General features: G+C 41.2%; 1 protein-coding gene across 1 annotated transcript in view; it reads left to right on the forward strand.

Annotated features, from left to right (window-relative positions):
• Positions 1-7,476: 7,476 nt before the first annotated feature.
• The window catches only part of eys (eyes shut homolog), a 174,394-nt gene continuing 169,380 nt past the window's right edge, over positions 7,477-12,490 (forward strand). The window contains 2 exon segments of the mRNA XM_056436017.1: positions 7,477-8,511; positions 9,570-9,686. Of these exon segments, the coding sequence (XP_056291992.1) occupies positions 7,767-8,511; positions 9,570-9,686 (862 nt within the window). The 5' untranslated portion in view covers positions 7,477-7,766.

Here is a 12,490-nt window from a genome sequence, read left to right on the forward strand (position 1 = left end):
CGGCGCCACCTTCCAGTGCGGTTGTCAGTCAGCAGACACGTGGTGCGCGCTTGCGGGCGGCAGATGGTCCGTGTTTGCTGCGCTCATCGCAGCAACCAGATTACCCGTCCAGAGCAAAGCCCGGGCCTCGCAGGACGGGGGCCAGACGGACGCGGCGGCTGAGTGTAGCGCTAAGCTGTTGTTGGGTGCAGACCCCTCGGCTGCAGGCCCGCAGCCTCCTCTAAATGTGATGACAAGTGTCAGTCAGGTGGACTGTCTTCCGCTATGGTGGGCAGACTTACCTGCTCAGGCCATTTGGAACCTGATCTGCTGTGAAGATTTTACTAAGTAGTCTGCAGCAACACGAGAAGAACCAAATGGCATTACTTTAAATAGCATAATAATACCAGCAGACACATAACGGATGAAGTGCCTGACTGAATGAGACGACCTCCTTCTCTATAGTATAGTGCCAAAGGTGATGCAAACGCAATACTATCCTGTACATGATGCTAATGGGGCTTAACTGAGACATGACCTACTTATTAGTAGGGGAAAACACATTTGCATTCTGTATTTAGTTTGTGTATCTGCTTTATTTTGAAAATGAAATCAGGTGAAACAAGAAACCACACAGCTAATGCCTCCAACAATCATCAAAGGTGCGCGTTCCTTTAAAGAAAAACATATTCCATTTGTAATGTATGTACACTAATTAAGTGAGATTTAAAATATGATTGCAGGTTTTGGAGATATTTGAACTATCCATCCAATCACCATTCAGGGCTTCCAGATATGTACATACTTATTTTTTCTCCATGACATGAACCAATATCTGTGTCAGACCGTAGACCTTTTATGTTGGATGGCCTATGTTTTTGTATCTGATGTTGGAAGAACATATAAATCCATCTTTATCTTTTCTCATCAGTCCTCCATTAGAAGCTGTGGAATATGTTCTGAGGGCAATCTCATGACATTGTGTTATGTTTTCAATACTCTGTCTCTCTATTCTCCTCTTGTACATACACTTAAAACATCAGAATGAGCAGGTCATGATCTGGGTTTCTCCATTTGGGTTGAGGGACAGTACATATTAAAGCAAAAATAGTGCAAAAATAAATCTGAACAAAAGAGGGCTGATTATTTTCCAAACAAGTGCATGAGAGCTTTCTGGGAAAGAGTAGGGGGTTTGGTAAGGATGTGTTTGCCTGATTGAAGTGAGCTGAACGTTTTTTAACTCAAGCAACTACACCTGTTACCACCAAGGAGCAGCTTGTTCAGTGTTGGTGAACATTGAATGCAACTTTTAATTCATCCTTCGTACCAACTACAGTGAGAAAATCCTGAAAATCATGAAGCAATTGGTGTGTAGATGTACCACGTAACCTATACTGCTGGGTAATGATGACGTGGCCATGCTGCATTATAGACCTGCAGTATTTATTTTATGCAGTGACTCAAATGGTATATATATATATACCACAATTCCCAGAAGTGCAGCACAAGTGTTACAAACAAACAAAGACGCACAACCTTACTTTATAGAGGTTCTCCTCCAGAGCCCCAACTAAACAGGAATCGCTGCCGTCTATACTACAGGGGTTCTAGTGACTGATGAAGGTATTGCCTCAAACATAAATGAGCAATTCATAAAGGTGAAGTCACGCTGGTGAAGCTGTGCTGCTGCTGGCTCTGGTCTAATTTAACCCATGGTTATAACTTCTTTGAGGTATTAGTTTCTTGGAAACATCCTACAGTTGCACTTTGAAATGTTCCTCGGGGTAATGGAGAACAAAAGCAAAACAAAAAGTGTATATGTATAGGTGAAGAAACCCATGTTTACTGCAGCTGTCCATGCTTTAACCATTCTGAGATATCGTTCTGAAAGATGTATATTTTCTTTTGCTATTAGTCAGTAAATTAATGATAGCGTTTTTACAAAACTGTCCAGAAATTTCAGTTAAAATAGTTTCCCCCCCCATTTGCCTCAATTACTGAGCATTTAGAATGAGAACATTGATGTGGAGTTGGTTTTCAGGGTTACAGGGTCCGGCTGCTCATCAGTGTTATAACCGATTAGCGGAGATGCAGATAGCTTCCCAGGGAGCACGAGTGATCAGTCGGCAGCGGCTGTGGCCAGCGGCCTGCTCGTGTTTGACTTCTTAGTCCTCCAGTGGCTCCGCACTGACATCAATGGCTCAGTGCTGCTGTTTCAGAGGTGTCCTGCTGGTGATGGAATATAGGAAACTAAAACAATTTTGATTGTGTTTGAAGCTTAGCAGCAGGATATAAGATGTATTATGTTTTACCAAATCAACTAATGATAATGCATGATCACAAATCTTGTGGCTGAAGTGTTATTTGTAAAAGTTTTCAGAAGCATGTCTCCATTCCGACCCACTTAATGTTGATGGCGGTTGACCCTTTTCTGCTCCGACCTCTCAGAAATAGGACATCTACCAAATGCATCACCCCACTGTTAGACTGTTTATCAGTGAGTGGACAGAGAAATTACTTCTGTGCCAGTTGATTTAAAGCCTGTGTTTTTAATTTTAGACTCTGAGGGGAATTAACTTTCCAAGAGATTGTGTGTCACAAGGTAAGGACTGGGCTTTTAGATTGAACCGCCACAATAGGGAGAAGTTATGCCAACATTTTTGTGAGAAAGAAAGACCATGGACTAATCCTGTAATGGCAGTCATAAAGTCTGTTTTCCTCATCTGTCGTGATAACTAGAGATATTTGCTCTGGCCTTGTGACTCGTTGATGTTGTTGTTGTTGTTCCTGATATATGACAGAAGAGCAGCAACTTTCAACATTGTGGCTGGCTCACTAATTATTTTTATGAAAGCTGTGTTTGTTTTATTCAACATTATTTAACATGCAATACTATTGTATCCTTCCAAGAAGTCATCTCCTGTCACTGAGCAGACAAACAAAAGTGCACTTACAATTGAGCACAAACACACACAACATTCAGTGACGGCAGCTGTCACTGCCTGAGAAGTTCTGAATCAAGGAAATCATAATGAGAAATTACCATAGACAAGAAGGCTTGGACTACTTATCTCAACAATGCTTGCCTCAGCCTACACCTGTGAGTCCTCATTCTCGCACAAGTGCCAACTGTAACTAGTAGTTGCGCCTCACTCACTAGCCAACATCTTCATCATCGTCTGTGCATGGCGCTGATGGCTTAATGAGCCAAACTTTTTTTTACGACTGAAATCGTTGGATTTGGCTCTCTCCGAAGGCGGTCGCATTTTTCTCTCCCTCTCCTCCCCATGACCTTCCCCTCCCTGCTTGGCTTCTCTCGTCATGTCTTGTCTGTCTCTATACTTGAGAGACTCTCTCCGCATCGCTCTTCGAACTAAAAACCATGGACGTAATCAACTGGTCCCTAAACGCAATTGACACCATCTTCTCGACGAGAAGCTCGGGTTCGGGGGAACCTGCCTGTCCTGCTGGGACGAGTGTTGCTGGTTACACGATGGACGCGTGGGGGAAGTGGCGTGTCTTGTGCCTAGCACCACTCTCCGTGGAGGACGTAGAAGACATCTACCTATTCGGAACTATGATTACAGGATTTCTGCTGTTTGGATTTGGCGCTGCCCTGGCTTATCGGAAAATTAAGGAAACGGTGACAGCTGTTAAAAGCCCCTAAGGCTGCCCGACATGATTGACGTTGGGCAGAGTTGTTGGCACTCAGACTTTGGCATTAAACCGTCAGAATGACAACATCGTGGAGAAGCTGATGGCTCTGCAAATGAAATTGGATCGATTTGAAATCCTATTGGCAAACGGGAGGAAAATGGAGGAATAGTGGGTGCGCAAAATTGAATTGCAGCTACTGGAAGACCAAACAATCCCAATCTTATCTGCTTTCGCCTCCCTCTACCAGGACGGGCCCTGGCCAAGGCCGTGACTGGAACAACAACTCCCGAAGATCACTGAAGCGAGACTCTCTCATTCCTTCCCCTATCCACAGACACCTGTGGTTGTTTTCTCCCCAGGACCCTTCAAGGCCATCTCCATGGCAACGACCATCTTGTGGACTGAGAACTTTGTCTGTTGTGGACTGGGGGAGGACGATACATCAGGCCACTTACACACACAACCATCACACTGAAAAAGCACTCACTACACCCCACCCCACGCCCGCCTGCTTTGCCCCCCCAGGGCGACAGGACCGGGTCTGCGGCCGGCGCCGTGGCGGCGCAGGACCGGCCTGGCTGCTTGTCGGGGCTGGTTACCTTCTGCCCCAATGGCGGGCTATCGCCCAGTCTTTGGATTACCTCCCCTCCCCCCCTTCCTACTCGTTGCAAGTCATGTCTAAGATGTATGTGCTTATGTGCAATGGTGTTTTTGTTTCTCCTGCTCCCACACTGTACCCCTCTAGGGGCATAGTCGGGGGGTGGCTTTTTCTTTTTCTCGCCTCTCTTCCCTCATGTTATGCTGTCATCTTTCATCCACCCTTTCCTAGATGGCGCCGCAGACGGCGCCTCGGTGTCTTGGTGCGCGATTCTTGCACCTTCCGCCAAAAAAAGTTCCTCGTTTGTTTGTGAAAACATTCTTTGGCAATAAACCTGTTTCTGATTCTGATTCTGATTAGATGGTGAGGTAGCAAATGTTTTCATACGTGGCCGAGTTCATGATCAAACTGTCTTCTGTGAGCTTTGTTATGGAGAAGGACCTGTCTTGTGCTTATTTTTAATGGATTGTGGCCGGCACAGCTGCAGTTAATGAATAATCTAATTGATTATTCTGTGGCTCTTTTTCATCATTAATTGATGGATTGTTTAGTCATATACAGTATAGTGGAAAAAAAGCCATCACAAATTCCCAGGACCTACATTGAGTTATTCCAGTGGCTATTTTGTCTGGAAAAGGAAATACATTTGTTTTGCAGTAATAAAAGACTTAAGAAAACTAGCATATATTCACCATTGAGACACTAAATCGCCCCTTTATCAAACTTAAACAATGAATATAATCAAAGGATATGCAGTTTAGTTTTGTGTTGATGGAATGCACCAAGCATTTCAGTCCAGTTTGTCGTGTGACATGTAGGCGTGTACCAGTTTGATGTGATCATTTGTTGTGTCCTTTCGATGTCTCTCTCAGTCATCAGTCAAGCATGGATTTACACAGCTCCCGTGATCCATTGCCCTCTGCACACCTGCGTGATTGGCATCCTAAAATGTGGATGTAACTGAGCTATAATGAAAGCAGTTGGCTGTGTGAAACAATTAGTTGACCCCTCCACATACATGACATTGCTTCTGACCCCATGGCCCTTATTACTTGAACCACTCCAGTGTTTGGCCCGCAGTTTAACCCTGACTGTTCACTACCTTTAAGGCGTCTTCATATCCTAGAAAATCTTTTGGTCTGTGTAACTATCTGGAGGACAACAGTATAGATTGCTGTAATGGTATAAATTACAATTGAGTGTAACTCGGATAAAATGAATTCAAACAATTGAAGAAGGATGAATGCGCTTTAGGGTCTACTCTATTGTATTTATCATGCAAACAGTCAAAACAGCCTCTATGCCGTTCTGAAGCCTCCATGTTGTTGTTTTTTGTAAGCAATGAATAGATATACAATATTTGGAATGCGGCGGAGTGACGTAAAGACGGCGGATTTAATTGGTAGCGGCCGTGACCTGTCGATCACAGTAAGCCCGCCCTAAAGCATACTCCCCCTTTATGAACTATTTGACTCTAAAAGGGACCATAATTTGCTAAATGAACATCATCCTGTATTGAAGAAGACTTGAAAATGGCAATTGAGAACGAAAACTCATGTTTATAATGTTTACTGAGGGAATTAATCAAATGAGAAATAGGGTAATTTTTTCATAAATCTGACCTTTCTTTTTTGCAACCGGAGCAGTTGCTTCCCCTGCTGTACCACAGTTGTTATGTTCTTCTTTGCTAATGAACTTTTAGTACATGTAAAAACGACAGTGAGGCTAAAAACTAGCCTACTGACAACTCCAGTCGTCTCTAAAGCTGTTGACTTGGAGGGATGATACTCTCTCTGTATAGGTTTGTCACTACAAGGGAGTCATTTCACATTAGACTTAAACACTTTATTTAATGGTAATACAAACATTGATTTAAATAAAGTTTAAATAAAAAATGAATAATCATGGAAATAGTATGTTATTTATTGCTGCTTATAATGAATATCTTTCACAAACTAGATGCAAAAACCAGTTACATGTTTTGTCCTCTTTATTTTTAATTCATTATTTCTTTTTTCAGAAATTGTGTCAGCTTGGAGACACGATATACAAACTCATTCATGGAAATGAGGTTGAGTGGGTGCCCACACAGCCCTAATGACAATACTTGCAATCTTATTCACATCATCACTCCCCCTTTTATTGAAATTGTTGTTCCATATTCAGTGTTTTATTACTTATCACCATGCAGTTATTCATATCAACCCTTGTGATTTCACCAAGGAGCAGAGTTTTTCTCTTGCAGTGAAGCTCCTCTACTTTGTTGTTTTATCTCTGGTGCATGGATGAAAAGGGCCTGAGGGGAAAAGACAATGCTGTCTGCGTTAACTCATCTCACTCCGTGACATTGAGGTATCAGGCACCGGCAGGGAAGAGAGAATATTATATCTGACATCATCACTCTCTGTAAAAACCTCAGGGAGACCGAGGCTGCTTTGACACACTTGGTGGTCAGCAGCACCTCATATGATTATGGCATCTATGCTAGACTCGCTGAGGTCCATTTGTTACAGCGAAACAAAGTATTCATGATTGCAGTGTGGTCATGTTTTTATCCCTTCAAATTGGCAATAGCCGTGGCCAGAGGTATAATATTCTGGGTTTGACCTCTGTCGGTCCCATTCTCGTGATCTCTGTCTCTCAGGAACGAGAATTTCTACAAATTTGGCACAAACATTCACTCACTTGTACTGATTAGAATGTGGTGGTCAGAGGTCAACGTTTATTAATGTTGGTTAAAACAACTATTTGTATATTACTTTCCAAGAACTCAAAGTCAGGGTCAAGGTCAGAAGATGGGCCTTGAGGAGGGATTGTGAGGGAGTTCCAGAGCATGGGAGCTGTCCTGGCAAAAGCTCTGTCCCCGAGAATGCAAAGGTGGAGCTCTGCTAGGTATTGGGGACAGTTTTTGGGGAATGGCTTTGTTGGGGAAGACCAGGATGTTGTAGTCCAGTGGGAAACAGGAAGCCGGTGGAGGTCTTTTACAACTGGAGTGATGTGGTGCCAGGTTTGGTGTGGGTCAGAGGTCTGACGAATGCATTCTGGGCCAGTTAGAGTCTGTTCATGGAGTCAGCGCTGAAGCCGTAACGGAGTGAGTTGGCATTATGAAGGTGGGAGGAAATGAAGGCGTGGATCAATGTTTCAGCAGCAAGACGTGGGAGAGAAGGCCGTATCTTAGCAATACTGTGAAGGTGGCAGGAACATTTGACAATTCTAATAAGGTCAAATCTAATAAGATAACATTTTTTGATTGACATGGATGTAAACTACAACTAGACAGGTGGGGGAGGAATATGAGTGCAAGATAGGAATTCTGTTGCATCAAGTTGAGCTGGAGAAATAAACTCTGTTTTGTAGAACAAGAATCAACTTCCTTTTGCAAATCATTAATCACAATCTTTCTTTTCCTCAGGTCATTACTATTCATGTGGACTTTTTGGAGTACACAGAACAGCAGCTCATTAAATATAATACGCATTTTCATTCTCCAGAGTCCCAGATTGATTTGTATTAACTAGTACGAGAGGGAAACATGGCGGTAACTTTGTTTGACTTATTTGCCGTCTTTATGGCTTACCATCTGATCCACTGCCATACAGTTTGCAACAGAAAAGCTTCACTTGAATGGCACCCTAAGCAACACACAGTCCAAATAAATCTGACTCTCTTAGGAGACCTCTGTAGGAGTTTTTCTGAATGTTGGGATTCTCAAGGGAGAGATGAGTCAACTGGAAACCCTATCAACTTCCCACAGATATGCCCACTGCAGCTGCAACATGGAGACACACTGTTGATGTCTGCCGATGAAACACTGAAGTCTTACGGCATCATACTCCTCAATGTTTCTGAAGAAAGCTTTGGGAGCTGCTCAACAAATGGACAGATAAAAGATCAGTTTCTTTCCCCCCACAATCTGAATGGAAGTGAGCAAGTTGAGGCTAAGTTGCTCGTCCCAGGTCGTCATCACTTTATTGCTCAGCATGAGGGAGACTCTCAGCTGTGCAAGCTTGGCTTACGGCTCATTGTGTCTGTCAAAAGGCAACTTTGTCAGGGTTCTCCTCTGCTGCGACTTTGTTCGGGGAGCGGCGTTTGTCAAACAGGCCTGTGGGACGATGCATACCACTGTCAATGCCACCACCACTACACTGGGAGGTTTTGTGAAAAGGCTGATGGTTGTTTGGATAACCCTTGTGGAAACCAAGGAGTCTGTTTGAGCAATGGATCCACGGATCCCAACCTCAGAACATACAAATGTCTCTGTCCTCCACATTTTACAGGTAAGTAAAAAAGTAGATGTGCACTGATTGTAATGTTCTTGTCCAACTTCTTTCTTTTTTTTCTGACCTGCTGATTCCTTTTTTTCTGATTTTCTGTATTTCTAATAACTATATTTGATAGCCTACAGAAACATTTATGTCTCTTTTCTTTCACGGGAAACTATCATTATTCTGAACATACAATTCAATTTCATTGACTATATATAATATCTCAACGTTACAGGACTTTGTCTAACTCAAACAAATCTCAAAGCTGTTTTAAAGGTTTTTCATTAATTTAAATTTGCAAGTGTTAGAAATTGAAGCTATACGTCTTAATAATAATAATACATTTATTTTATAAGGCGCCTTTCAAGGCACTCAAGGTCGCTGTATAACACATTAAAAACAGTTAAAATGTTTTACTTTTTATTCTTTACTGACGATAGAACTTCCAGACTGACGACATGATGGTGTAAAACCATAAGGACAAATTAAAAAGGATGAATTTGATAGGATATATGAGATTCATTGGCCGGTCAACAACTCGTAGGTTTCCAGGTAGCCTTTTGATCGGTGCATCTTTACGCAACACCCACTGTTCCCAATTGTTAAGCTCTCTTAACTTCTTTGAAATAGATCCAAAGCAAATGTTTACCTAGCTTGTGCATGGAAATTCCTATGAATAATAATATATTTAATGTGCTGAGTTGTGTCTACATAAGGAACTCTGTCTCCATAAAGAAAGGTGTATATTTTGTGTAATCTGATTGACGCATCTGTCAGAATTAGTTGAGAGAAAGTAAAATAATATAAAAATAGCTTAAATCTAATGCTGTTGTTCGGCATTAACAAAAACATAAGTAATAGAATAGCACTGAAGCAACTAGCATTTCAAAAGACTTCCTTCTGAATGTTTTTACTGTCATTGTGTACTCTTTTTTTAATTCATAGTACTAATATAATGATCAGTTTTTCAATTGGAAAGTCAAACAGCATCAGCAATAGTTTTGTACATGTTGATAATGTTCATAACCCAGCCATTACTTATCTGTGTACTGACTCCCCATTTGGTTTAGGTTTTAACTGCTCTGAAGTCGTTGGAAAAGAAAACTGTGACAGAATTTGTGAAAATGGGATGTGTGTTCAAGGGTCGCCCGCCTCCTTCAAATGCATCTGTGACACAGGATTGTCTGGTAAGCAGCTCTTTTTCAGCTGATTGTTGGTATAATATCGAAAGATTGTCTAACTTTGACAATGACAACACAATGTTTGAATGTAATTGTACAGCTTTGATCCCTGCAAGGGGAATCATCATCAGACAAGCAGTTTTTCATGATTCTATTTCCAAAAGGCAGTGGCTGAGATTTTGCTGCATCTCCGATTTATTTGCACAACCATGTCATTTGCCTCCAAGGGGCAACTATCTGTGGAAAAGGTCAAAGCTGAAAACTGAAAAGCCATATATCTTTTAAAGATCAACATTTCCTCATGGGCCTTAAACTTGATCCTACAATGTTATATTTGTCATCTGAATATATGAAGCAGCCACCATCTCAAATCAAATCACCTTATGTTACGACTAGGGACGTAAAAAGCCATATCTAAACTGCTGCTGAGCGTGTCACAGTTGGTAAAACAAAGGTTTACAGCAACACATTAATTATTTCTACATATTAAATCAGAACTTTGATATTGGTTGCTGTCCGTGAGCCTAAAAAAAAGTATGGCTTTATATTTTATGTTCCATCCTGTTATGCTGCCTGGTCTAAGAAGACGAAGGGTATTGTTCAACATTAGATTTGTATTAATTCTCATTTCTACTCAATTCTATATAAGTCACTGTCATGCTCATGGTTTTGATGGTCTTTTCAGCTTGAGCTAAGTAAAGGCTAAAGTATGCTCATGCTTCCTCACGGAAATTAATTTCCAAAAGGCTGTCGGACACAAATGTCACATATGCCATTAGCAGCCAATCTGTGTTCCTTGCCGTGTGATTTAGGAAATTTAGCTCGAGGCGCGGATGCAAGTGTTAGGTGGCAATCGTGATCCGGTAAGCTTGTTTATCAGCCATGATTTAGGTAATGAGCCTTAAATGCTCCAGTAACGTAGAGTTAGTTTAATGCGATTCAAACACAAGTGGGTTAAAATCCTATACTCTTTTGGTTGTCCTGGATATCATTGTCTGCTGTAAAAACTAGCCTGCATTGATCTTTCTGGAGTAAAAACTCCAGGTGGCTCCTCACATTGATTCATTGTTTTCTTTGGAGCACAATTTGTCCTGGCAGCTTTTTTGAAGTGTCTTAGCTTTGCCTTTTCGAGTCCAGCCCATGCTTTCAGCTTATTATTGTTGGAGAAGTGGTTTCAAGGTTATTGCCAATGCTGGCATCCATTTTTCAGTCCTATACAATAGAAGAAGAAAGTTCAGTTTAGTTGTAAATGGTATCGACGCCTCACAGAGAGTAACTGTGAATGATTAAAAGATAATTCTCTGAATCTTTTTTAAAGTGCACAATAACGCTTTGCCCTCTTACTCTTGTATGTTGTGAATGCCACATTCAGGCTTAATTTAATGCTGGAGGTTAATAGTTAGATAAAGAACATGTTGTATATTCGACAACGAGTTTACATTTGTTCATTATCAAGGCAACATTGAATTACCAGATAGAATGTAAAAGTAATCTCATATGAACTTTTAAATAATCTTTTCCTTTATTTACATCTTACAACAGTCTATGGCCCATAGCAATAGAAAGTACACAAATGTCAAAGAATTGTCTTAGCTTTAGCACCGGTTTATTGAAAAAACTACTTTACAGATGTTTTCAGACGAGCCATCGATGATGAACTCGCATAAAGCTGAGAAAGAAAAGATTCCAATAAGTAACTGATACAATTAATAGGACATTTTTCTCAAACCAAACAGGTGCGATGGTAAAGGAATGTGCGCCCTCATCTGATGTTCAATGGATAATTCATGTAATTCACATCAGAAATAAATTGGCGAGTCGCATGCACCTTCTGCCTTTGCAGCGTTTATCTAATTTGCATGAATTGCCGCTCCTCTCTCAAGTCAGCCGACTCCACTGGGCGCTTTAGCATAGTCATGGTGTGCTGCTGTCCCATCAGCTTCTTGGGAGTTGTGTGGAGCTCGTGCCTCCTCTACCTCCCTGCTGCAGTTGCCTCATTAATCAACTGGAAGTTAGTGGCTGCTCCAGTGCCGGCTGCCCTCGTAGGCCAAAGTCTATGCGCACTGAATAATGAGCCAAACTCATGAGACGTTTCAAATGAGATTTTCTTTGATTTGACTCTCCTTAGCACTACCTCCTGGGTATTTGATGTACGGTATTTCCATCTTTTAAAGGGCTTTTAAAATTATTTTTGCGATCTTGTTTGTAGTAATATAATTTTGTAAGCTTTAATTTGGATAATATATGCACTCATACTCACCCTTGTTAAACTATTTAATTGGATTGTGACATAATGATATGTTTATAAGATATCTGCCCTCATAATCACTTTAATAATCAGGGTCTTTGAGATGAACATATCAGTGGTAGAAATTACAGCACAAATATCAATGACTGTAAAAAAATAAGATTTTTGTTGGAAAATAAATGTCACAATTTAGGAGATAACCTCCTGAGTGCTGTGAGTACTATAACCATTATATCTGTCATGTATGTGTGTAACAAATGGGAGTGTTCCTAAACATATCGTAGTTTGCATTTGCACCACTCATGAAGAGAAAATGAGTTAAGGAAGAAGCAGGCCCTGACGTTGTATACAGTAAGATTGATGCCCACAGAGGAGGCTATGGAGAGCCTCTGGGACATGAGCACTTGTATCAGCTGGGGGATGAAGGAAAAATATGCAAAGAAAGAGTCACTGGAAAGATAAATGTGTCGGCACCTTGTGAAGAACACAAAAATGAAAACCCTCACTAGGGAATAACATCACTTTGTATTCACCTTTAAGCTGCAGAGAATTCAATCTAATT

The sequence above is a fragment of the Pseudoliparis swirei genome, chromosome 17 (assembly GCF_029220125.1).
Source record: "Pseudoliparis swirei isolate HS2019 ecotype Mariana Trench chromosome 17, NWPU_hadal_v1, whole genome shotgun sequence".
Taxonomy (NCBI): Eukaryota; Metazoa; Chordata; class Actinopteri; order Perciformes; family Liparidae; genus Pseudoliparis; species Pseudoliparis swirei.